The sequence below is a fragment of the Dunckerocampus dactyliophorus genome, chromosome 11, assembly GCF_027744805.1.
Source record: "Dunckerocampus dactyliophorus isolate RoL2022-P2 chromosome 11, RoL_Ddac_1.1, whole genome shotgun sequence".
In the NCBI taxonomy this organism is placed as follows: domain Eukaryota; kingdom Metazoa; phylum Chordata; class Actinopteri; order Syngnathiformes; family Syngnathidae; genus Dunckerocampus; species Dunckerocampus dactyliophorus.
This window is the reverse complement of record NC_072829.1, coordinates 14,902,389-14,930,214: the sequence shown is the minus strand read 5'-3', so window position 1 is coordinate 14,930,214 and position 27,826 is coordinate 14,902,389. Positions and strand designations below refer to the sequence as shown.

Here is a 27,826-nt window from a genome sequence, read left to right as displayed (position 1 = left end):
TCATAAAAACATTGTATAGGTGCAATACGTATACATGGTTCAGTAAAAGATAATGCATAATGAAGGCTGTTGCAAATAACAACATGGGATACGACTGATGCACAAAAACACACAAACTAATTGACTCGTAGTTGTACAAATCTCTCCTTTGAATCTTTTCCTTTTTACTGAATTTATATGACGATGTACGGTAGGGTCCAACTGATTAAACTGCCGCCCGATTGAATTGGGCAATCACAGCCATTAGAAAATAATCAGTAATTGACCAAAAGCAAGGACAAGCAGCATAGAAAATGAATGAATGACCAAAGCCGGCGCCAATGTTAACATTTATCTTTCACTAATAAAATGGAGGTACAGTAATCTCTCCCCGCTTCTCATCATTTTGCGGCTTCACTGTAACACCGTTTTTTTTTATATAATGAACCATTTATATTATTAGTACAAAAATATGCATATTTAACCACATTGTACACATACTTTGCCAAAATGAATGAATATCATTTTCAGTCATTAAAATGGCAAAATGAATTAAAATACAAATATAAGGCATTCAGAAGACGTATTCAGAGACGTGATATGTAGAATTCTACACTGGTCACTAGTTCTCAGTAATATTACTGTAATGTTTGGTGAGACACACAAGCACCAGACTTGATCTCCAGAACAAAAGGCTTGAATTTCTCTTGGAGATCAATAAAGTATCTAGATAGCTATCTATCTATCTCGCTATCTATCTAGCTATCTAGCTATATATCTATCTATCTGTCTATCTATCTTTTATTGCAGGTTTGAATTATCTCCCAACAGACACAATAATCCCTAACACGGGCCACTGTTGCGGTCGTAACACATGGCAAACTAAAACTCAGTTCTGAACCCCCAATATCACTTCTTGTTCGCCCTCCACTCAGCTCCCTGAGCACTGGAAAACATTTACAGAAACACACACAAGCACAAATATTTAGGTCTTAAATAGCTCAATTTCTCTTATAATGTCTACTATATTGGGTAATAGGAGTGTAATGGTCTCTATAGTGATGTTATTTTATACCTAAAGGGCTATAATAAGGTTAAAAACTATTTAGAATGTTGTAAACAGGTTTTCTATTGACTATGAAAATATTCCATTTATAAAACAGGAATCCTACTTCGCAGAAATTAAGTTATCACAGTGGGTCTGGAACCAATTAACTGCAATAAACGAGGGACTATTGTATATAGCGTTTTTCTTAGAAAGGAATAATAAGACCCACCGATTACATAATCGGTCCGCCTATTAAATCAGTTAATTTAATGGCCATTTTGGCCGAATATATCCATTATAGAATAGATATTTGCTAAATAAGTTGTACTTTTTGGCCTAGTGAGGGGCCATGTGAAAGTAAGTGGATTCTTTCATACAGCCTTTGAATGAATATTTTACGACCCTTTTACACATCATATTTTTGATTTATTATATGTCCAAATTGTTCATACGCTGCTTTTGCAACACAATTTCTGACAATAGAAGTATCTGAAAATAGTATCTATTTAAATCTTTGTAAGAAGGGTTCAAAGCCATTATTCAAGCTATTTCCTTATTTTTTTTAAATTGAAAACTGTAAAAATCGAATCGGCCGATATAACGTTTGTTGGAATTTTTTATTCCCGAATATCACATCAGCCCAAAACATCCATATCAATCGGGATCCTGATACAGTAGTTCCAGTATCTGAGTCTAAAGAGTTATTGTGGGATGGTCAAGCAGTTATTGGTCAGCAGGAACCACCTCCAGGAGAATCTGTATGGTTCTGTTGATCCAATCTACAAATGATGTAAAAAACAAAATGATGTCAATTCACAAACCTTGCAATATTCAAAGAATGGACAGACTTTGAGCTTCTATAAAGATGATCATATTGCTCATATTGATATTGAGAGAGTGACATTGCAGTGCGATTGGTTGAGCGTGTACCCCGCCCCTTGCCCAATGTCTCTTGCTAGTAAAACTAGTAAAACTGCCAATATGTCATGTTCTTTTCCTCGTCATACAACTTTAATCACCTAATCCACCAAAGATGCTGCCCGCTGATTGTGTCGGCTTCCCCCCTGACAAAGACATGAGCAGTACATCATTTTTATCGTAGGTTTATTTTCAGAGAGACAGAACATCAACAAAACAATATCAGAAAAAATACATTGAATAAAGGTTTTTTATTCATATGTATGCGAATGAGATCTCATCAAACTGCACCATACGCAACACAGCAACAAGCTTGCTGCAGCGCAGGATGTCTGCGATGTGGATTTAGTTTGGCTCCGGATTGTAAATGTGGAATTTTCAATGACTGTAAAGTGCTGGTTCTGCGAGGAAGTGTAAGGCATCTTGCCTCGATACTGCTAATCTAATATCACACCTCAGGAAGAATCACTCTGACGCATACTTCAGCATACGTATCATATCAAATACTCAAAAACGTCATCGATATTTTTTTGTTGTCTGGATTTGTTTGGTGGTACAGTGGAACCTTGGTTTTTCTTATTAATTTGTTTCAAAGTGTCCATCTAAAGCCGAATCGTACAAATCATTTTCTCCAGAGGAACCTCAGTTAGTGTACATTTTTCGAAACATTTATGACAAAGATTTATGACAAAATTTTGCCTCGGTTTGTGCATGTCTTGTCATGCTATTAATACACTGCATGAGTATAAATGTGTTCTTAATGTATTTTTATCATAAAATGTCCTTGTTAGCATCCTATTAGCTTGCTAATACATGGAGTATAAGTGAATTTCCACGAAGTAATCACAATATTAAGAAATGGAACATTTTCATAGTTCGAGCATAGAAAACCTGTTTATGACTTTCTACATACAATCTTTACCATTATTAGAGCCCTGTAGACATGAAATAACACCCCTATAGTCACCTTTGCACTTTAATTATTCTTTGTTTACACCGCATTGCTTAACTGTAATGTGCAGGCTACTGGATCACTGCAGGGACACAATAGACGGCCATGGCTTTAACCATTAGCAAGCTAGTTAGCCTCCAATTTATCGGCTGTGTTCTAAACTTAAGAAAGGGTTTAAAACGAAGTGGGGAAGAAGGACAAAGAAGCCAAAAACTTACCACTTCCACACAGAATGGTAGAAGAGCTTTTTTTTTCACCCTACCATGTCAGACATACCATGTCTGATTCCATGCAGTGTGGCGGTAATCTAATGTCATGTCTCACATGGCACATTACTGACGCCTAGTGGCCAGAATACTACATATACAGTACCTTTGTGTTTCAGTAGTTTTTAACTAATAATAAGCCCTAATCAACCACAAAACAGCAATCATTTATTAATTAATTTTTGAAAAAACACAATAGCGTGATGATCAAACGATATTGCGAGGGATGACTGTATATGCAATTCCAATTGTTTTAGGCATGTAAAACTATAATAACATACTTTGTGTTAACATTTTGGCTTTATGAAATGGATTAATTGGATTGACATTATTTCTTATGTGAAAAACTGATTTGGTTAGTGTGTGTTTCGGTCAGAGTCAGGAACAGAGTCAGGAACATCAGGTCATTCTGGAACAGATTAATGACGCTCACTAGGGTTCCACTGTAACATAAACCCAAACACTAACAAATATTAACACAAAACCAATTATATGGAGAATAGTTATAGTTTTACATGCAGAGAACAAAACATATAAATGAGGAATGAAAATGATAAATGAATATTCAACATCAATTTTACGGTTATTGAAGACTCTTGTTGGCAAAGACGCCAATGACGATCAGCAACGGAAGAGGGGTAGAGAGAGCCACATGAACACCACCTTTGTGTTTTGCCACGTATAGTAAGTACTGCCACATTTGGTGTTGGGTGTGTGATCCAAGATGGCTGAATAAACAATGCTGGGAGTATCGTCCCCATGTTTATTAATACCGCAGAATTCAACGTAGCAAAGGGTAAAATACAACAATTTGTTGTGTGCAATACTGTTCGAAAACCGAGGCAAGCATCTTTATAAATAATTCAAAAACTGGGGTGTTCGAAAACCGAGGTTCCACTGCATTCCATCTCATTCTGTTAAAAGAAACCTACCGTAAAAATACAGTATGGAGTGTTCATGTCTTTGTAAAAAAGGTAAACTGGAGATGAAATCATGTATACTATGCACCCTAACCATATATTAATATTCACTTGTTATCGGCAAGGAAGGAATGGAGGCAACTGGACTTCTTGTTCGATGAAAACTGAAGACTAAACTACAGAAGTCTTCAAGTACAAGAAGAGTCCAATCGCCTCCATTCAACCTTTGCAGATCACCATGATCTGGATGACTGACAATCTAACGATATGCCTATGAATCAAAAGATCAATGTTAAATCAATCACTCCTTCAGACTTACCTAAAGCCCTCTGCAACCACTTAGGCTTACAGTTGAAGCGAACGAATATGTAGTAGGCTGGGACCCCTGTCAGAGAAATGGCAAATCCAGTTCCAGTGTTGACTGGGTCCGAGTACAGAGAGAGGAAGACCATGAAGAAACAAGTAAGGCCAAACACCACTGGGACGAAGATCGGAACCTGGGGAGAAGTCAGGGGGAAAATAACGATGTTCAAGCTCCAACAATTGTTCACACTCACGCTACACCATCGGTTTTAGATATCCCACTTCAGTAATAAACAAACAAACAAACAAAGATGAAACTTTGTTTTTTATCACCGGCTGCAAATGGTAATTCTTGCTACCAGTCTAGAATCTGCTTGGCCTTTGTGCTGGTATCAACTTTGGGCTCATCTAAGAATGTAAAACGGTGTCCAAAGCTTCAGGGAAGGCTAGTCTGTCATTTCTTCCATACAGAGTTCTCATACCATGAACCCTTCATCCTCTGACAAACTGTTTTCCTTCAGAGAAATCACCCCTCCTCTTGTATTTTGCTTGATCATTGAATTGAAGTTCAGCAAAAACTCACATGCAAAGCTTCAAGTTTAGGACATACTGCCCTACTGATTTGTATCTCTGTATCTTGAATCACTGCTACACACAGATGATAAATCTAAACAAATTGGATCTATAACCATAATTAAGTGCCCAGCAAAAAGTAAAGAGTAATAACTTTTGAGAATGTATCCCTCCCGCTGCCCCGAACTAAGTTTCAAATATATTAGTGTATGTATTTCCCTGCTGTGGGATTAATAAAGTACTATACATGACAGGGCCACATATTGAAAAATGAAAGGATTCAAGTGCAACATTGATTTGTAAAGCAACACATATAGATATGCTAAGACGTTATAAAGTATCTGGGTCTTTCTCCTGAAAGAGGTACAAAAAGCGTGACATAGCAAGCGAAAATTAAAGTAAATGTAAAATTTTTTACATAAAAATGCTGTCATTTATTTACTTATTGATAAATGCTTGATTTGCACTTTGTATGGGTAAATAAATGAATTTTAAGTAAAAGGTTTTGGAAAAAACAATTTTTACATTGTTCATGTGCATCGCAAATTTTCAGTGTGATTAACGAATGCCTTGGTGTTTAGTTTTTCTGTGCATACACATAAATAGTAATGAAAAAATAGTCGTGCATGCTGTATATTACAATTTATGATGGTGAGGCTTTTTCTGTGAAGTTTGTTTTTCCACATCTGACCATTTTCGGTGTTGTTGGGGTAACCAGGATGTGACATAATGGCGATGTTTCTTTCACGTAACACAGAGCTGGTGGATGGAACCTGCTTCATACTCCGTGCAAAACTCAACACTGTAGTCTTCAAAGCTCAGAGGAACACTAAACCTCCCGCTGAAACATGACGTAAAACAATAGTTCCCCTAGTGTACTGATTAGAAAAAATAGATCGGTAGAAAACCGGACTGTAACGAGTATCATGGAGTCTACGCTATATTTCTGATTTCTGATCAGTGTCACTGTAGTTAGTGTCTGAATTTTGACAAAACAACTTGAGAAAAATACGCAAATACTCTGAAGCTCACATCGTGTGTCAATGCAGACGTCAGCTCATTTGCATATAGACTTCCTTGATTCACTTTAGTTACATTATGTGCGGACAATGCTCTTTACATTTAACAAGGTGTAATGTTTGTCAGAGTTTGGTCAAAGTACATGTTTTAGATGCAGCAAATTGCGTTTGGTGTTTGTGAGGGAGCAATGTTCGAACAGCGATGTAGCAGGGACGACTATTACAAATAGCGGAGGATATTTTTCCATTCTATTTTGTATATATCTGAATCCTTTTAAGAATTATTCACTTCCTCAGCCTCCACATGTGGAGGTAGTTACACTTTTCACCAGAAGGTGGTGCTAGGAAGACCAGTAATAGCTCAGTAATAAACCAGCTTGAGCACTGTCGCCAAGACAGCAGCAGTAAATTGTCATCAGCAACACAATAGCACATTTATTTTTGTCGTATCCAATGTCATTGTCCCTCATGAGTGAATCTTCGGGGCAGCTGAGGAGGAAGAGTGGATTTTCTAATAAATGGAGGGATGGCAGTTTAAACTCTCTCCCCACATTCATCCCAGTTCCTCTGCTGTACTGTCCTTGGGCAAGACACTTGAATGAGTGTTTGGTGGTCAGGGAGGCTGTCGGCAGGAATTAGAGCCGTGTTTCTGTCAGTCTACCCAAGGGTAGCCTTGGCTACAGATGTAGTTTACCACCAGCAGTGTGTGATGAAGAACAGGCTCAATGTAAAGTGCATTGGGTATCTGTCATGAAGCACCATATAAATTAAATCCATTATTATTATTATTATTATTCCGGAAGTCAGCTGGGATAGGCTCCCCGTCACCCTAGTGAGGACAACACGTCATTCCTCATTTCTCTGCCTGGTGTTTCCTCCAATCAGCTCTGTCTCCAATAATGTCCCGTTATGTCTCGTCTCATTAATCTTATATAGGCTACATACTTATACATACAGTATGTTCCTCGTGCTCTTCGTGTTTCATGGGATTTATTTATTCTAATGAGAAGACACGTTCAAACGTTGTGATGATACAGTATGTAGTATTCTACACGGGTCACTAGGTGTCAGTAATGTCACTCTAATGTTTGGTGAGGAACAACAGGCTTTTATTGCTGTTTTGAATGATCTCACAACAGGCACAATAATCCCTAACGCGGGCTACTGTTGCAGCTGTAATCCATGCAAAGGTAAAATTCAACTCTAAACCCCGAACATCACTTTCTGTCCGCCCCTCCACTCAGCTCCCCAAGCACCGGAACACATTTACAGCAACACATGAGCATGAGTGTTATTTATGTCTTAAATGTCTTATTTTCTCTTATTATGTCTACTATAATGGGTAATACGAGTGCAAAGATGACTACACGGGTGTAATTTAATGCCTACAGGGTTCTAATCATTTTAAAAACGTGTTTAGAAGGTTATAAACCAGTTTAGTTTGCTCTAACTCCGAAAATATTCTGTTTATAAATAAGGAATCCTACTTTGCGGAAATTCACTTATCATGGTCGGGTCTGGAACCAATTAACCGTGATAAACAAAGGATTACTGTATTGGATTATATTGGCCTGCATCTAAAATCTCCAATATCAGCGCTCCGAGAGAAGCACTCCTATCAAGCATCCAGAACCCAGTGCTAACACACTGCTAACAAAAGAGCAGGATGATATCAGCCGTGTGAGAGCACCCCTCCAAAGTGCGAAAAAGTCATTGCAGCCAAGTGCATGGTGGCACAGAAAGGAAGTTCAACACGACCCACCCCAATGCGTATTCAAAGCCGCACCACGTAAAATAGCAAACAAACCAGCGCCCCCCCCCACCCAATAACCAACATCTGCAAAGCGTGACGAAGTGATCTATTTGAGTCATATTATTTGATCAAGACTTTTCTAACATTCGACACTACAAAATAAGTAATAAAATTTAATAGAATGCTGCTGTTGTTGTGATGTTCGGAGTTCAGACTGTCCGTGAATGAGGAAGTGTTGTCCCAAGGATGGATGAGTCAATTCAAACACAGAGGTGTGTTTGTGAGTTGAGCCAGAAGATTGTCACATAGAGACAGACTGGGGAAAATCCGAGCTCTGTCAGCTGCTGTAAAAAGTCTTGTCCTGCAATTCTTTGTGTCCATCTGTCTCTGAATTCCTCACCAATCATGACAAGTTGCATCGTGTCCCAACATAGGGATGGCAAAAGCTGATAAAAACATTGGACAAAAGAAATTTGACTTGCTTGGCTATAAAAGAGAAAGTGAGTCAATACTGACCTTAAAGGGACGTGGGAGGTCGGGTTGGGTGTATCGAAGGTAGACTAAACCGAACACGACCACACCAATCTTTAGCCACCGCAGGAAGCTCATGAAGTTCAACAGACTGTAGATGTCTCCCACAAACAGCTGGAGGATGGTCAGTGGATACTGCACACACATTTTTTAAAAGATCTGGTTTGTTTTGAGGCCTCTAAAGTGTTATTTCAGATGTGCTGGCATTTGCTCAACCCCAAGCACACAATAACAGATGCAGTTTCTGTTGCAAAAGACTGGAAATATCGCATTCTTTTAAGCAGCTGTAGTACTTGTTGTCATTGTTATTTTGTAATCATATATCGTGGAGCCAGATACTGTATGTCCTTGAATGCCCTACACTGACCAGTATGAGGACGGCAGCTATTGGGGTGTTTCTGCGGAGGTGAATCATGGAGTAAACCTGAGGTAGTTGTCCTTCACGTGACGCAACCAAAAACGTCCTGCAAAACACACACACAAATGCAATTAAAGTACAAGTTATTTGGTTTCACATCTACAATCAACTTGCTTTCACCAGTGTGGAATTCAAATACTGCAGTTGGAACAACAATTTTCTTAACCACAAAAAGCTGTAACACAAAGTGTCTTAACACCAAACGTTGTACCACAAAACATAACACGACACCGCGTAACTGTATTTGTTACATTTGACAACTACTATCTACTATCGTTTGAGTGTATTTGCAGTTATAGCATATTATAATCCTATGATGTTACTTTCTGTGATGTAAAAAATGAGAATGTTTTAAAATATTGAATGCAAAAGTACTTGAGCATTTTGCTCAAACATTTTGACATTTTATTGTAGGATTCAGTGGTGTAGTGGTGTAGGGCAGGAATAAAGTCAGACTGTCTCTAATCATATGACACATTTTTCTTCACCCTTTCGACTTTTCTTTGTTCGCAAGTCAATGGCATGAATGGTTTTAGCTGTTTTTTACGCCAGATGCCATAACTGACACAATCCTGAAACGAATCCATGCCCTTTGCCCTGAAAGGCAGAAGCATGTACATTTTATACATTTATCAAAATATTGTATACACTCCTAATAAAAATTTTTAAGACCAGTTGAAAAATTGCAAGAATTTCTATTTCGCACTGTTGGATCTTAAGGAGGTTGTGAGTAGAGCTTCAAAATGCAAAAAGAAGAAATGGAAGTGAGACAAAAAAAATTTGCATGACAATTTATTGCAAAGAACCATTAATCTGAACCGGCTGTTCATCGGCTGATCAGAAGTTTAAGACCATTGCTAAAAAAAACCAAACCAAAATCCCTTTAAAATAGTTCTAAGATTTTCAAACAAGGACTAATGAATAGCTGAGCCATTGTTGTTAATCTATCCATCCACCAATTTTCTATGCCACTTGTCCTCACTAGGGTCGTAGGTATGCTGGAGCCTATGCTAGCTGACTTTGGGCGAGAGGCAGGGCGAGACCCGGACTGCCAATTTTTGTTAATTCCCTCAAAAATTGGTTTGGGCATGCTTGATGCCGGTGTTTCCAGGAGGCGAGCCGCAATGTTGATGCCAGTGATGAAGATGGCTTCACGGAGGGCATCCACTGTCTGGAACTAATGTCCATTACTGTGAGCTTCCCTTGCCATCCATCCTCAAATGCCCAAATGTTTTCAATTGGATTTAGATCAGGGTAACATGCAGGATGGTCCAAAACAGTGAGGTTATTCCTCTCGAAGAAGTCCTTTATCAGGCGAGCATTGTGAACTGCAACGTTGTCCTCTTGAAAAATCCAGTCACCACCGCACAGACTAGGGCCTTCAATCATGAGGAATGCCCCCCGCTGTATCTTTTAAGAAGTTTCAACTGACTGTCTTACTGCATCCAACCTCAGCAACAATAGCGCACTTCGAGAGGCCTTACTTATGCAGCTCAACAATCCGACCGCATTCAAAGAGAGAAAGCTTTTTTGCCTTTGCCATCAAGAGATCATGACAGAAAATGACATTGAATCCAGAGTTTAGCGTTTAAGGGCTGTGGTCTTAAACATTTGAACAGCCTATTTCCCTTTAATGGTTGTTTGCAGTAAATTACTTACTAATGTTTTGTCTCACTCCCTTTTATTCTTTTTGCATTTTGAAGCTCTACTTACAACCTCCTCAGGATCCAACAGTGCAAAACGGAAATTCTTGCAATTTTTCAACTGGTCTTAAAATTTTGATCAGGAGTGTACATTATATACCTGTTGTAGACCATGACTTTTACTTTTGCTATTGAACCAAATTCATTCATTCAAACACATCAAATGGGGGATGGGGACCTCTGAAAGGAATGATCTTGGTAGAGTTTTTGACACAAAACATTGCATTTGACATTTGTAAACTTTCTCTTTACAAGGCACGAAAAGAATGGCGTTGAAAGTGTACCTTGACAGGGCCAAGAGGCAACCATTCATGGATCCGTAGCATGACATGGCCACAAATACTGGCACTGCTAACGAGAAATCCCCCATCAATTTATTTGCAAACGTCTGTGAACGAGGAAATGATGTTAAGCAGAGAGAGGCACTTTGTGGGAGCAATATGTTATTTATTACTGTGGGAATCAAAACTAGTTAGTAAATTGTCAATGGAGTCCATTGGCAACAGCCTGGCAACAACTTGCTACAGGCTAAACCAATCGATGCCAGCATGTCTGATGCCAGCATGTCTGATTTATCCTGAGTTATCCTCTTAGCTTCAAGTCTTCAGACTCCAAAATGGGACTTTTTAACACAGTGACATTTAGTCTTAAAAAGAGAAGCAATGGGAATAGTTTGGGGCGGACAAGGAAGCTACAAATAACTACGGTATGTACAAAAAATGCCTGTCATTCTCAAATGTCATTCACAAATCTATCTAAATCTGTGTCAGCGAGCATTCAATATTCATGATCCATTATCTATACACCTCACAGGTGTGACCTATCATATCAAGATGCTGATGAGAAAGCATGATTATTGCAAAGGCGTGCCTTCGTTGGCCTGCATTTTCCTCAAACGCCGTATACACCAATCCAGACCATCCCAAACATGTGCAATGGGTGACATGTCGGTTGTGTATGATGGCCATGCAAGTACTGGGATGTTTTCAGCTTCCATCCTTGCAACATGGGGCCAGCATTATCATGGTGCAATGTGAAGTGATGCTTGTGGATTAATGACACAACAATGGGCCACAGGGCCCATTGTTGTGTCATAAGTTTGGAAAACATAAGTTTGGAATGTAATTGCATTTTACAAAATTGCATTGCATTTTACAATAAGAGCGCAAAACTTGACCAGCCAGACCAACAGAGGTGAGCATGGTAACTTTTTTGTTTTGTAACATGTTTATTTCGAAATGTTGCACTTTTCTTACCTACCCGCAGTGTTGAAAACACTTTGCTCAGTGTGAAATGCTGCATGCTTACTATTGTTGACATTAAATTACATTTTGAGTATGTGATTGTTTACTTTTGCAAGCTAAGACAGCATTTTCATTGCACCAATGTGATAAATAGCTCTGTTTACTTATCTGTGCTTGGACACATTTTGCCACTTTTGAAGATGTGTGTCATTTAAGGGGCTTTGCAGTATTTATTTATGTTGCATTATTGATTGGACTGAAGGTTAAGACTTCTGTTTTTTCATTGTGATATTTTATATAAATAGATAGATGGATGTTTATTGTCATTGCACGCAGTATACAACGAAATTTAGTTTGGTGGCTCCACTTCCATTTCTAGCAACATTAAGATATTTTAAAACTTAAAGGGGACCTATTATACTAATTTTCGGGCCTTTGTATTGAGTTCTGGACTCCTATAGAGCAGCTACACACGATTCCTGCCTCCTGCACAAACGGTCTGTGTAATTTATTCCACACCCAGCCCTCCTCCAGGTACGCCTCCCGCCGAGCCCACTCCGGTGTGATTGGTCACACTCCCAATCCCGAGAACTTCCGAACAGCTGCCGAACCCCTTTTGTCCGATTACTTACACAAAATAAACACAGTTAGGACACTGAGAAATTGTTACTCACAGCTTGCTGTTCTAACTCTTCAACACGACCAAGTAACGTTGGAAAGGCATTAGACTTCAGCAACAGTTTGGCGGATAGTCCAGCTTCATATTGGCCCATGTTGACAATACAGTCCCGTGTGAAATGCCGTTGACAGATGAGCATATTTTTCTCTTGCTGGCCGGGAATGAGCAACTCCAACTACTTCTGCCTGATGCTTGCCTCTAGGCACACCCGTACAAACATTTCCTGGGAGCACGGTGAACAGAGCAGAGCGAAGTAAAGCGAGGAGAGGGCAGGCCTACAGTGTTTGCCTGGGAATGCCCATATAAGGAAGCCCAGGTTGCATTGACGTCAATGGAACTCATTGTTAAAAAAAACTCTGTAAAACACAGCGTGCAGAGCTGTCAAAACTGCTCTCAGGTCTCAATTCCAAATGCGCAAACCTCATTATCTGACGCGTTGGCATCCTTTAACACGAAAATACAACATTGTCACAAGGTCAGAAAAGAGGAAAAGCATAATAGGTCCACTTTAAATGTTCCAAATGTAACAGGTATAAAAATATAGATACAAAAATAGAAGGTAAAATAATGATCCAATCAATCAAGAAGATGTTCATTCAGCAAGTCTTGTTTTGGTCTGTGTCTAAACAATAAATGTCATGATGTGCTCTTATACACATTAGAAAATAATGTAAGAATGTCCCTTCATTCAATTGGCATCTTTATTTGATAATTAAGATTAATGTCTACATCAACAAACATTAACCATGGCATCGAATCCAATCGTATTGTTTGTACACTGCATTGAATCGTATCGAATCGTTCTGTTTTTAAAATGTATCGCTTTTTGAATCGCATCGTAACCTGTGTACTGTATCTAGATTCGAATCGAATCGTTGATCACAAAGAGATTTACATCCCTACTATTTACCTCCAGATTCGTTCAGATTTGGAATTACTTTTCGTGAAACGATTATCGGGGAATGTTTTTCCAACTAGAAAAAAACAGGTCCAGGGTCAAGCTCTTGCCATTACAAAGCCTTTTTAGTACATTTTACGCATGATTTTAACCTTTTAAAAGCACCACACCCCAGTACAGGGGGCAGATGAGTTGCATATGTGTTATAGTAATTTCGAGTGATCGGTAAACACTGAGTTAACATTAATCGCGGTCTAAAAATAATGCTGTTTTTCAGTAACGGTTAATCAAATGAATTACAATTTCAAACGTTTCAATGCCATTACTGACAGTGAAATGTGATGCGTTTCTATGGACTGATCTCTATATCAACCATCTGGATGTGGCTTCACTTGCCATTGTTAACTACTACACTGCCCCCCAAGCGTTTTGGTAGAGAATTGCAAAGCAAAGCTAAAAAGCAAAAACGACTTTCCCTGGTAACTAATTACATTTATAAAGGAGTAACCATTACTTATTCAATTGTTGCTTTGGGATCGTAACTATTAAGTATACTTACTTTTTAAAAAGTATTTTTCAAGCAAAATGGGCTAAGGAAGAACCCATTTAATTTTGGGGTGGATCCAGCAAAAGATACTGATCAATACGATGGAGTTTAGTGCCGTTGTAGTAGTGTGTAGTATTTTGTTTACCACAGCAACTGCCTCTGAGGCCAGGAGCTCGTCGGCTGACATCACGGTGTAGTACGCCACGTTAATCAGCACATAGAAGGTCGTCACAATCGCCATGGAGATACAGATGGCCAAGGGCACCGTCCTGAAAAAGAATAGCAGAATTAAGCTCTCATACGTATCTATAAAAAAAAGGTTTAATCTTTTACTACATTTACACGCACTAAAGAAATGAATTTTTGCATGAATTAAACCAGCTTTTTTAAAATGCACATAAATACCTCCTCAGTTTTCATACAACCCCATTTTCGTAGGCTTCGATTTGCCATGAAAATTATCGTCAAAAATACATCTCAGTTTTCGTACACTGTCCCAAACTATTCAGTATGCCTGTGTAACATTCCTCGGTATTGAGTGGCCAAACAAACAATCCCACGCATTCGTCTTTTATTCCACTCATCATTTATAATTATTTCACACTTTTAAATTTACAGTAAAACACACCAACCTCTTGATATGACACATCATGTACAACAGTACAGTAATCCCTCACCACTTTGCCCTTGGAATTTTGCTTCTTCACTCTTTGAGACCCGACCGTGATAAGTGAATTTCCACAAAGTAGGAGTATAGTTTCGTAGTCAGAGCATAAAAAAACCTGTTTACAACCTTTTAAATACGGGTTTTAACATTATTAGGGCCCTCTAGATATGAAATAACACCCCTATAGTCACCTTTACACTCGTATTACCCAATATCGTAGACATATTAAGAAAAAAATCAGATACAACATAAATTAAAGTTGTGCTCGTTTGTGTTGCTGTAAATGTGTTCCGGTGCCAGGGGACGGGAAGTGACGTCGGGGGTTCAGAGTTGCGTTTTGGTGTGGGTTACGCCTGCAACAGTAGCCTGTGTTAGGGATTATTGTGCCTGTTGTGAGATCATTCAAACCTGCAAAAAAAGCCTGTTGTTCCGGCAGTCAAGTCTGCCGCGTGTGTGCCTCACCCATTAACACTACTGACACCATATAAGAGAGAAAAACAGCTTTTTGTAAAGCATAACTTTCACTTTGACACAAATTATTTGCTTTTGTGACAGCTGAAATATCTAAACAACTATACTACCAACATAAACAATACAAAAAGGGTTGTTTTACATCAAAATAACAATTTATTTACAAATATAACACCACAAACTATTTAACATTTCACATTTGAACCTAAACTGTGTGTGTATGCACGTGCATGCGTTACAATTTCCCCAACAATGCATAACCTTGTGCACGCTACACTCCTCCATGGTCTTCCATGCAAAGAGCCATGCCGACTTCTTATCAGATGCACTTCTGCCACTTTGTGGCCGTTTTTATGGCTTAAAACTGCTTTAAAAGTAACATCTTTTACTGTGCAGTTGTGTCACCTGTTTTTGCCTCTTGTACAAACGTACAAATATGTCTTTGGGATCTGGGCGTTCGGGTTTATAAAAACGTATAAATACGTCTGAATGAGTTAATTTAAGAATAATAAAAAAAAAACCTCTACTTAGTTAAAGTGAAGCCGCAAAATTCTAATTGAAACGGTGAGGCATTACTGCATTATAGTAAATGCATATTTAAGCAAATTGTACATATTTTTTGCCTAAATTAAGCATTTTCAAGCATAAAAATGGCTAAATAAAGTAAAATATAAGTCATTCAGAAGACACATTCAGACGTTGTGATCATATGTAGTATTCTACACTTGTTGTTAGGGGTCAGTAATGTTACATTGATGAGACATTGGCCACCACAGTAAGTACTGTACAGAACAGGAACATGTGTGTCTATATCATGCCTTATTTATGTCTTATATGTCTTATTTTCTCTTATTATAGCTATTATATTGAATAATAGGGGTGTAAAAGTGACTATAGCATTGTTATTTCATGTGTAGAGGGCTCTAATAATGTTAAAAACCGTGTTTAGAAGGCCGTAAACAAGTTTTCTCTGCTCTAACTCGGAAAATATTCAATTTAAAAAATGTGCAGCTGTAGTAATACATAGCCGCGCATCACTAAACTGAGGAAGGACAGCGTCACTTTCATTCTTTCTCGTTAACTTTCTTCCCCTTATGATGCCTCCCAAGTGTGAGGCAGACTCTTCTACTCGCAGTGCATTAAAGAAAAGGAAAGTGAAAGTGACAAGTAAATGTGAAATGGTGAAATTAAACATCGCAAGATGCCGACCGACATTGGCCGCATGCCGGGTCCAAATGTACTGTAGCGACCGTCACGAAGGATAAATATGGTATTTATGAACATGTGAGAGTATCTGCTCTTATGAAAGTGACAGTGATAACTAAGCATTATAGTGCTCTCATTATTGACACTCCCTCCTACCAATAAGCCTGTCTCTCCTTCCCTTGCAACGGCCCTTCCAGTGTGACGAACACAGGGATAAAAGTACGGAGTTGTTCTGTCTTTTTTTCATTTCAAATTCTCGTATTTTTATCTTTTCAAGACTGTATTTTATATGTACAGTGTGAGTAACTTAATTCAGATATTATTGAGGTATAATTTACAACACTAAAACTTGACTTGCAACACTTTCATAGGAACAAAACTTGTAGGTAGTCTCAGGACTTCCTGTTTAAGTTGTAAAGTGGAGTATGTGGAATGGAGTGGATATAAGCACAGATATATGGAAAAGAATGTCCCCTCAGGGCACAATAAAGTCTAAGGGTGTCATTATGTCACAGCAGGGGCTTCCAAAGTGCGGCCCGGGTGTCATTTGCGGCCCGCGGCTGTTTTTTTATTGGCCCGCGGCACATTCTAAAAATGTAACTTAACAACAAAGGAAAACAAAACAAAAAAAACAGCAAAAATGGAAAAATCATGAAGAAAAAAGAGTTCTCATCTAACAAGATAAAGCTAGAATAATAAGAATAATGTTGTAGTATTATGAGGAAAAATAACACCATATTAGTAGCAAAGTTCAAATATGAAAGATGTTTTTTTTAAGTCGTATAACTATGAAAAACAAACAAATCAACGATTGTTGGAAATTAAAGTTATGGAAAAAAGTTATAATGTCATAAGAATAACGTCAAAATATAATGGGAATAACAGCAGAAATACAAAAAAAAAGGTCTGTAATTTTATTAAAATAAATATTAAGAGAAAAAAAGTCCTATTCCAACAAGAAAAAAAGTTGCAATTTAAAAAATTATGTAATTTTAGTAGCACGCAGCAGAAATATTTGAGAAAATGTTTTTTTTTATTTGTAATACGAGAAACAAAACATAATAAAGCTGTAATTTTTGGAAAAATAGGTTGGAGATAAATTATAATTTAATGGGAATAAAGTGAAAATATTATAAGAAAATAAATTACGGTGATTATTTAAGAGTGTTGCAACCATTAAGCTGAACCGAAAGTGTTGCAAACATGCATGTTGTTATATGGCTTCTTATGGGTTAAGGTTCTATCGCAGCCTTTAAGTCATAGTTATATAACGTCAGTATAACTTTAAAGGTATTATGAAACTCACCTCTCAGGATTATCAATTTCCTCTGTGACAAAATTGAGATAGAACCTGGAAAACAGATAAGCAAGGTATAAGATATATGACTAAGTAAAATAGTGACACATCCTTCATAATGTACCTGCATGCCTCAGCCCCCTGTGGCACAGATACAGAGCGGGACCTATTTACATTTCGAATACATTTCCAGGGATATTATTTACAAAAGCCAAAAATAGTGTACGCACAAAAATATTCAGACTTATGAAAATGTGCATACGCACACCATGTTTCTTTTTATAAAACTCAGGGTCTGCCTCATGTGCCCACCCTATAAACGCCCATGTTCAACCATAAGGCGTCATTGTAAAGCACCTCATGAATGAAAATGCATAACAAGGATCAGTGGAACTTCAGTGTGAATCTCTGCATTGAGCGAAAAAAAGACCAATAAGCATATTTAATTTAATTTAAGTGAGGTGCTTATGGGTGAGGGGGAGATTTACAAAGTACTTTTTTTGTGGTAGTCCCAACAGAGATTGTCTTTGGGCCCTTTCATTATTATACCACTTTTGGGCTGGTAAACTAAACCAGTTCATTTAATTAATCTGAAATGTCTTATTTATGTACAGTGGAACCTCAGTTTTGGTACGCCCCGGTTGTTGTAGGATTTGGTTTTTGATGAAAATCATTGCTTAAAAATATGACTCGTTTTTGTTACGCCCAAACAGTGCACCTAACGAACTTGTACGCGGAATCAAGTGCCCGAACAAAGCATCCACAACGTCTGTAAAGAATGAATAGTGGGTCTTTTAGAGCTGGGACACTACAGACAGATTCCAGCAAGGAAATCCTTTACAGAACTCTGTATCGTCGCTTTCCTTCCTCCTATTAAGCAGCGTGCAATGTGCACACTGAAATCAAATCGTCCACATACGAGTCTCCAGTTGTCACTCCCTCCAAAATGTGCGTACAAAATCTCTAGAGTTTGCGTGCAGGTACATGCATTCTCCCATCAAATTGTTGTTGACGCTGTTGTTTTTTTTAATAACCAAAGCATTGGCATAAAAAGTAGGGTAAACAACTGTCAGGCTGCGTTTTTTGCATATGCAACCTTCATCAATGAGCTCCAGATGGGTGTGTGTATACATATAGGCTCGTGTGTGTGTGTGTTTTGTGGCTATGTAAGTGAACATGAGTATACACAATGTTTTGTCATACCTACCACCCAGCGTATGCATACATCCCAGAGTAGAAGGCCAGAGGCAAAGAAGACAACTTCACATTGTGTAGATCAAAGGCATTCTCAAAGTTGTGGGTCTCCCCTGCACACATAGACACACACACACGAGGTTTAAGATGCGTAGTTCACAGGAGAGTGTTTATGGTAGTTTTAACAATTAGACCAACATGTTTCAGCTCCCTTACAGATCGTCTGTGGGAAAATGTTGTGCTTGCATTCTAGCCTCCTGTATTATAGCATCTTGACTTGGTTGGTCAACAGTTGCATCCTTGTCAGTCTGGTCCCTTGCTGTTTCTCCAGTTCTCTTCTGTTGTTGCAACCACTTATTGAGTTACTCTTCATTTACTTTTTTCATTTAGACTTACTGTCTGTGACTGGTGTTAGACAATTAAAAAATGAAGGAGTGTTAATAATGGTGGGGTCAAAATAAAGCTGTCCTACCTGTGAAGAAATGGTATAGCCCAGGAAAAATGATGATGCTGAGGGCCACCAGCTTGCAGACGGTAAGGAAGATTTGAATCCTAGCTGTCCATGTCACACTCATACTGTTAGTGTACATTACTGAAGCTACAGGGACAGAGAAAGTCATGTGAGATATTCAAAGTAGCTGTTTCTAATCACATCACGAGTACTGTGTAACATAAAATACACTCGTGATCAAAATGTTAAGACCAATTGAAAAATTGCAAGAATTTACATTTTGCACTGTTTGGATCTGAAGGAGGTTCTAAGAGAGCTTCAAAATGCAAAAAGAAGAAATGGGAGTGAGAGAAAAAAAAATGTTGAGGAAGCAATTTATTGCAAACAAGCATTGAAGTGAATCAGATGATGAAAAATTTAAGACCACAGCATTTAAAAGACAAACTCTTGGCAAAAATGTGGACTCAAGTTCATGTCAGGTATTCACACTGTCGTGATCTCTTGATCGCAAAGGCAAAATAGCTTTCTCTCTTTCTCGCAGCGCACCATTGCTGCTGACTATCCTCGATCCAAATGAAGGTGGTTGGCCTTGTCTCCTTCAACGCCACAAAACTGCCCGGTTGGAATTTGCACGACAGCACCAAACATGGACATTGAAAGTTTTAATAAAGTTTTAATGTAACCTTGACAGTCCAGATGGCTTCCAACGTTACTCGCATGACAAGGAGATCCCACCTGAGATGTTATTGACACGACACAGTGGAGGGGACGCTATCATCCATCCATCCGTTTTCCATGCCGCTAGGGTCGTGAGGGTGTGCTGGAGCCTATGCTGGAGCTGACTTTTGGCGACAGCCGGGGTACACCCTGGACTGGTCGCCAGCCAATGGCAGGGCACATATAGACAAACAACCATTCACTCTCACATTCATACCTATGGACAATTTAGAGTCGCCAGTTAACCTAACATGCATGTTTTTGGAATGTGGGAGGAAACCGGAGTACCCGGAGAAAACCCACGCACGCACGGGGAGAACATGCAAACTCCACTCAGAAATGGGGATGCTATCATGATGTGGGATTTTCCTTCAGTGGAACAATGGAGCTTCAGGTTATACAGGGGCATCAAATGGCAGCTGGATATGTGGCGATGTTGCCCTCATCTATGTGGTAATGACTGGGTTTTTCAACAGGACAACGCTGCAGTTCACAATGCCCGTCTGACAAAGGACTTCTTCCAGAGGAATTTACCTGACTCTTTTGGACCATCCTGCGTGTTCCCCTGAGCTAAATCCAATTGAGAACATTTGGGGATGGATGGCAAGGGAAGTTTACAGAAATGGACATCAGTTCCAGACAGTGGATGCCCTCCGTGAAGCCACCTTCACCACCTGGAGCAACATTCCCACTAGCCTCCTGGAAACACTGACATCAAGCATGAAAAAAACTATTTTTGAGGTGATTAACAACAACAGCGCACCTACTCATTATTGAGTCCTCATTATTTTCCCATTTTCACCTATGGTCAAAAACTTTTGATCAGCCGATGAACAATAAACTGCTTACTCAAAAAAATTGTCTCACTCCCATTTTTTCTTTTTGCATTTTGAAGCTCTACTTAGAACCTCCTTAAGATCCAACAGTGCAAAATGTCAATGCTTGCAATTTTGTAACTGGTGTTCAAATTTTAATCATGAGTGTGTAAATGTATCTGGAAAGGTATTATTTCCTTATAATTTTAATTCCATACAGAGGAGGCATACTTTAAATGTATTGAAATGAGAAGTGTCCTGGTGTTTGGTTGTTCCAAATCTTGTGTAACGGATGCCAGCCTGTGAGGCTGTGCAAGTGTACGTTGGTAAACCTCACTCCCTCTGCCTTGATGCTGAACATGCGGTCGACGGTCCGGGCTTTTGGCCGTGTGGTCAGCGCTCTCGTCTCCCATTGCAAAGGTCCTGTGTTCCAGCCCCGGAGCGGGCAGTGTGAACCAGGGCGGGTTACACTTGCTTCAAGTGGGCAAGTACTTAATAACTCCATATTAATTTAGCTGTTATGTTATAAATCAGCCATGAGTAGAGTGCAGCAAGTGTTTGCCCTCAGCATATTATGTAAACACTAAATCCACAGGTTGACATTAGCAGCAATGAATCATGTTTGTATATGTGTGTAATTGTGACCAATAATAAGCCAATAATGAATCGTTTCCACATGATGTTGTATTAGTGAATCAAGTGCTTACTGATTCCAATGGCTGTGGTCAGTTTGACAGCCATAGGTGGAACACCACAGGGCATGAACAAAGGCTCCAGGATGTACTGACCAAATGCCAGAGAAATGACTGCCATCCCTGCAGGCCTGGTGGGCATAGACACATAATAAGGTGTCACTGTTCTATATTAGAATACAATCAACGACAGTTTAACCTCAGTAAGCGTACACCCCGGTTAGTGTGTTTTTCGGTTAACATCGAAAATGTACGCCTCGTTTTGCACACATTTTCGGTTAACGTACAAGCGCGTCTTGTCGTGTTATTAATACACTTTGTGAGTCCAACTGTGTCCTTAATGTAATTTAATCACAAAATGTCCTTGTTAGCATGCTTGCAACGCATTCTAAGACGATGCGATGATATGTAGTATTGGTATTACACTGGTCACTAGGTGTCAGTAATGCTATTGTAATGTTTAGTGGCTTTTATTGCAGGTTTGAAAGAGCTCACACCAGGTACAGTAATCCCTAACCCAGGCTACTGTTGCAGCCGTAACCCACACCAAGCTAAAAGGGAACTCTGAAGAGAAGAAAAAGCCTTGACAATACACATGCATTATGGTCAGCATCTGAACCTATTAGCGTTTCCTTTTTTTAGTATCCCTCTTGTATTTCCATTTGGCTCATTTGGGAAAATTTTAAAGGCGTTCGTCAAAATGCAAACCAACCAATCAAAATGCAAATCAAATGGAAATGTCGAGGACCTTTTTTTGCATCCTGCCGTGATAAACATGTCCATCAAATTCCACCCATCCATCTATTTTCTATGCCGCTTATCCTCACTGGGGTCGCGGGTATGCTGGAGCTGACTTCGGACAAGAGGCGAGGTACACTCTGTCGCCAGTCAGTCGCAGGCCACATATAGACAAACAACCATTCCCACTCACATTCATACCTATAGTCGCCAATTAACCTTTTGGATTGTGGGTGGAAACCGGAGTACCCGGAGAAAACCCACGCACGCACCACAGATCTTCCCAATCTCCTGATTGTGTGGCCAACATGCTAACCACTAGGCCACCGTGCAGCCCATCAAATCAAAATGAAAACTTTACGGGGGGTGGTTTTTTTGGCGCCATGTTTGGGATGCGAAAAAAAAATACACTTTGTATTCATTCACACACATGCAGCCAAGGACAACACAAAGAGCTGATGCACCCTAGAGCAGCTCAGGGGTTTGGTGCCTTGCCCAAGACTCCATATTTTAGCCCCATATTTTAACATCAGCAACAGAATTTTAATGCTAAGTGCTTGCACACTGAGTACATTTTTTTGGTTGTTTGTTTTATGTAGCTTTAGGCCCAACATAAGATGTGGTCAAACTGAAATTAACATTACCTGATAGCTGTGAGATCAGCCCATAGACTAATGAAAGCCACATGTGGGCCAAAAGCCTCCAGTAAGTACGTGTAATGCCCACCAGATTTCTGAATGCTAGTTCCCAGCTCAGCGTAGGACAAGGCTCCTGGAAGACAGACAGGACATACAGGTATTAGCTGTACACTACCATCTCGGCATCATTTGTTTGTTGTACCATGCGTTTGTCATCCATTCACGTATCAAGGTGGCACAAAAAATTGCAATCTCAACGCATACAACTGGCTTATTCATCAGCTTGTGGGAGGAGCAGTCGCATTCAAGAATTGACTTGTCGTTATTGCAGGCATGAATGTGCAGCTATGTTTTTGACTTGATGGATTATTTTCAGTTTTTCTGTTAATTTCTATCATAAAGGCCCCCCATCTACTGTCCTTCCGGGACCTCCCATGAAGAACAACAGAAAGACCAGTGGAAGACAATTACAAATAGTAATGATCCTAATCATAAAAAACCTCATGTGGTGTCAAAAAAATTGTCTCACACAATCATGATGTCATTTCTAAGCAAGGTAATAGTGATTCGCATTCTTTGCATAATCGTGCAGCCCTGTCATAAATGTCATTACCAAAATCCAGACTGTAGAAACTGGTTATGGTCATACACACACACACAACTACTTATTCATATTGAAAATGTACCATAGGTGACTTTCATCTTTATTGTACTGTATTTTCACGGCCATAAGGCGCACCGTATTAAAAGGTGCAGTCTCTGTTACAGGTGCTATTTTTGTATTTAACACATACACAAGGCGCACCGTATTATTGGGCGCAGGTATGCACACTAAAACATACAGTGACGCTCAGAACTCCGTGAGGAAGCGACAATGCTTTATTTCTTTAGATAAATTAAGAGCAGAACTCTCATTCAGTTTATCAAACCCACTTGAAATCAGGATGGTCATCACTCAACACAACAGTCATGGTGCACAACTGAAAACATCACACAGCAACTGCTATTTTTGCAGAACAATAACTAACAACTATGTAGCTCAAACATGTAAGTTTAAGAACATTTGCACCAAAACACTACCGCAAAGCACGCTGGGGAACAGGAAGTGCTCCCAGTGATGCTACAGTACGCTAGCATGCATGCTATTGTATGTTTTTAAAAAGCCAGCGAGAGCAAAACTGAGTTTGGTTGTACTTTATTGAAGCATTGAATAATGCACTCACGTTATTTTTGATCAATCCTCATCCACAAATCCATCAAAGTCCTCATCTTTTGTATCCCAAATGAACAGCTGGGCAAGTTTTCCATCAAACACGCCAAGTTCCCTGTCGTCATTGCAGTGCGGCGCCTCAGAAATGATGCTGGCTTTTGTGAAAGCTCGAACAGTGCATCAGACACGTTAGCCCAAGCATCCACAATCCATTGGTGAAGCTGTGTTCGCTAGCTGTCATTCATCGCTCCGACGCCGCTCGCAACTTAACTTTAAACGCCGTGTTTACATCCATTCACAAATAGTGGCGAAACTCGCACGGCGCTTCCTCCCAGTCTTAGTGAAGCTGTGTTCTCTAGCTGTCATCTATCGCTCCCACGCCGCTCGCAACTTGACTTTAAACGCCGTGTTTACACCGATGTCCAGCAGTTGGAGTTTCCTTCATCAATAACGTTAAGCTCCAAGTTCATTTGCTGCACTTGTGATGCACTCGTAAACAGTAAAAGCCGACTTCTCGTGCCCCGTTGTGTGTGATGTGGAAAGTGAGCGGCACGTCCTCCATGTTGGTGATGTAGTTGTGTAGTAGTTGTCTGCAATGCTTTTACTGCAGCAAGAGCGGAAGATGGCCAACTACTGGAGCGTGCCTTTAGCGTCCTCAGTCACGTCCACGTCGCTTTCCTCTATACCAGCAGCGTGTCGGCAGGAGACGCTCACAGTCGAGCGGAGCGCTCATAAAAGTCACACAGCAACACTTACAGATTTTGGAACTCGGTACACACATACGGCGCTCGGCATCATAAGGTGCCCCGCCCATTTTGGACAAAATTTAAGACTTTTAAGTGCGCCTTATGGTCGTGAAAATCCGGTAATATTTTTTAATATCAGCGAGTGAATCAGTCAATTCAGTCACACTTTTCTAGCTGATGTATTATGAATATTGTGTGGTTGGAACTTAATTTTTTTTGCATCATCGATTCTGAATGGTGACACTCTTTTCTCTATTTTATATGTTACTTTTCCATCTTATTTTCTTGCAAGAGACCAGGGTTTGTAATCTAGGTGGAATATTTATCGGTGGGATGTTTATAATGCTTTGGCACTTATGTAGTTGGAGCATTGAAACAATGAAGCACGAAGCAATGAGAAAATGACAGGCAGTCAGCGTTAAGGACAGGTCGCTGAGTGCATATTTTGTAAATACTTAGCTTTTATGGTGAACAGTTATATTTACATTTCACATTTAAAAATAACATTTACATTTATCTTTTGATTTAATATTTAGATTTAGCATTCAGATGAAACATTTATATTTAGAGTTAACATTAAAAATAACATTTAGATTCTAATCATTATCTAATCATTAATCAAAAACCGGGCCTTAGGCCGTTCCAGGCATAGCAAACAGGAAGCAATATGTGGAGCTAGGAGAACATACATCTGCAAGTTTAAATATATCATGCGGCGTACCCCAGGGGTCAATACTGGGAGCAAATCTGTTCAACCTATACACTAATGACTTCTGTAAAGTCACACAAGACCTTAAGCTAGTATTATTTGCAGATGATACTACTGCATTTTGTTCCGGAGAAAGCAGACAAGAGCTGATAGAAAAAGTCACAGATGAAATGACTATACTAAAATGGTGGTTTGATAAAAAACAGACTATCCCTGAACTTAAGTGAAATTAAAATAATGCTATTTGGTAATAGCAGAAAGGATACTTATGTGCAAATACAAATTGATGGCGTAGACATTCAAAGGTTGAACGAAAATACATTTCTGGGGGTCATAATAGATGAAAATATGAGCTGGACATCTCACATTAAAAATATGCAACATAAAGGGGCAAGAAATACCTCAGTACTGACTGAAGCCAAATTTGTTCTGGGCCAAAAATCACTCCATACTCTCTATTGTTTGCCGGTATTACTATATCTTACTTATTGTGTGGGGATGGGGAAATAACTATAGAAGTACACTTCACTAGCTAAATCTAACTAAATGTATTGCAAAAAAGATCAGTTAGGATAATCCATAACGCTTCTTATAGATAAATAAATTAAACCATTACCATTACATAGATTTAACATTTAGATTTTGCATTTCAATTTATATTCAACATTGGCAAAGACACAACGTGGCAGCAAGATCAACACGGACACCACCTCAGTGTTTTGTGTGAGTTATTTATTCAATTCAATAGTGTTTCCCCAAGTGAACCCCAAGTTATGTGCGGTGCGAGGGCCCATACAGCACAGCTCGTAGCTCTAATTAAAACATGTGTTTTTGCCTCGCATTTAAATTATTATTTGTTTTTGATCGTTTTATAATGATCACCTACTCCTTCAAGAGTTCTTGTTGGTAATAATTAGGTTACTCTATGACAAGTTCACGATTGCTGCGACACAAGATGGAAAAGAGAAGTGAAACTCACCAAAGAGTGAAAGCACACCACAAGCGATCCACACGATGAGAGACATTCCAACACTGCCTGAGTGTTTGAGGATTCCCTTTGGGGAGATGAAGATCCCCGCTCCAATGATGACCCCGGCGATGACAGAAATCCCAGAGAGCAACGTCACTTTCTTCCCCAGTTCCACCTTCTTGTTTGTGGGGAAGCTTGGCGGACTTTGATGGGTTGCATGTCCGTCTGCATCCGCTTCAAGTTCAACCGACCTTCTGTTCATCTTTCCAAGGACACACACGCAGTTTGGAAGAGACGACGGGTATTTTATCAGCAATTGCTGTGACAAGCTGAGAGACACTCTGCCTTTTGCGAGCAGTTGCAAAACTTTGTAAATTCCATTGGGGGGGGAGAGGGTGCTTCCTCTAACTCTCTCTCTTTCTCTCCACCCTCCTTCTTTATTAAGCACCAAGCGATAGAGTGTAAAGGCCCGATTGAGACTGCAATGTTTATTTTTATTCTCCGCATTTCCTGGCACTTTTTGCTGGCCTTAAGATGCATGGAAATTTACTAAAGTTTGCAAGCATGTCAGGCCTAAGTGAAAAATGTTAGATTTCAGTGGTTCAGAACACAAACCTCCCAAAATTCACTCAGCAGTGCCCCAAATTGTACCTATTTTTGGCCTAAATTAAGCATTTTCAAGCATAAAAATGACTAAATATATAAAACACATTCAGAAAACACATTCAAACATGTGATAGATGTCAGTAATGTTACATTGATGAGACAACAGCCACCGCAGGAAGTAGGCTGTCCAGAAAAAAACATCAAAGAACTCCGTCAGTGCTTACGTGTGAGTATGTTTTGTCGTATTTATGTCTACCGTGTTCTTTTCTGTTATGTCTCCTATACCGACATGCATATTTTTGGAATATATATCACGCTTTTCGGTGACACAGGTCAGTCTCCGATTGTAGTTTGTGTTTTCTCCATTGATGTTTAATGTTGTTGCTCATTCCACCTCTGTTGGCTTCTTCAGATACTGACACCTCCTGAGGTGGGCGGAGCTACTGGACCCCTGCAGCTGTTCCTAATTAGTACCCTTTTTATTCACCTCACCTGCAGCCAGCTAGCTCTGGATTATTCTCCATGGTTGCACTTTCAGACCACGTGCTACACCTCTTGCTACCACTCACCTTTGTCCATCTGCTGCAGCTTGCCACGCCACTCCAACCTATTTGGCCGTCCTGCAGTCCAGTAATCCGTCCAGCTCACGTGGTAGCTCCAGTTATCTTTTTTTTGCCGAGTGCAGTCCTTGTTTTTTTTCCCACGGTGCCCTTCTTAGTTTTACCTTAGTTGCCCTGAGTTCCTGTTTTTGCCTCATCTATATTTTTTTCATAACATTTTGTTGAACTGTTGGACTTGTTCCTGTGTCTGCAACCTGGGACCCATTCGCACTGCTCCTCAGAGACTGAAAATGTGTGATGAAGCCGCGGTGCCTGGAGAAACCCGACGCACACCCGGGGAGAACGTGCAACATGCACCCACACAGATGATACCCAAACCAAGATTAAA

At 39.6% G+C, this 27,826-nt stretch overlaps 1 protein-coding gene across 3 annotated transcripts; it reads right to left on the bottom strand.

Moving 5' to 3' along the window:
• Positions 1–26,760, bottom strand: slc7a11 (solute carrier family 7 member 11). Of its 3 annotated transcripts, XM_054792694.1 has the most exons (12): positions 26,282–26,748; positions 22,644–22,770; positions 21,277–21,392; positions 19,059–19,184; positions 18,600–18,699; positions 17,402–17,446; positions 13,897–14,020; positions 10,668–10,771; positions 8,630–8,726; positions 8,248–8,397; positions 4,403–4,580; positions 1–1,806 (listed from the first exon to the last, which is right to left on the bottom strand). In XM_054792694.1, exons 1-12 carry the CDS (start codon positions 26,532–26,534, stop codon positions 1,751–1,753), a joined length of 1,476 nt encoding a protein of 491 aa, XP_054648669.1. In that variant the 5' UTR covers positions 26,535–26,748; the 3' UTR covers positions 1–1,750. The 3 variants fall into 3 exon arrangements, with proteins under 3 accessions (XP_054648669.1, XP_054648671.1, XP_054648670.1); XM_054792696.1 differs by lacking the exon at positions 19,059–19,184 and having other exon boundaries at positions 26,282–26,751; XM_054792695.1 differs by lacking the exons at positions 1–1,806; positions 4,403–4,580 and adding an exon at positions 7,809–8,177 and having other exon boundaries at positions 26,282–26,760.
• Between the last annotated feature and the right edge of the window lie 1,066 nt (positions 26,761–27,826).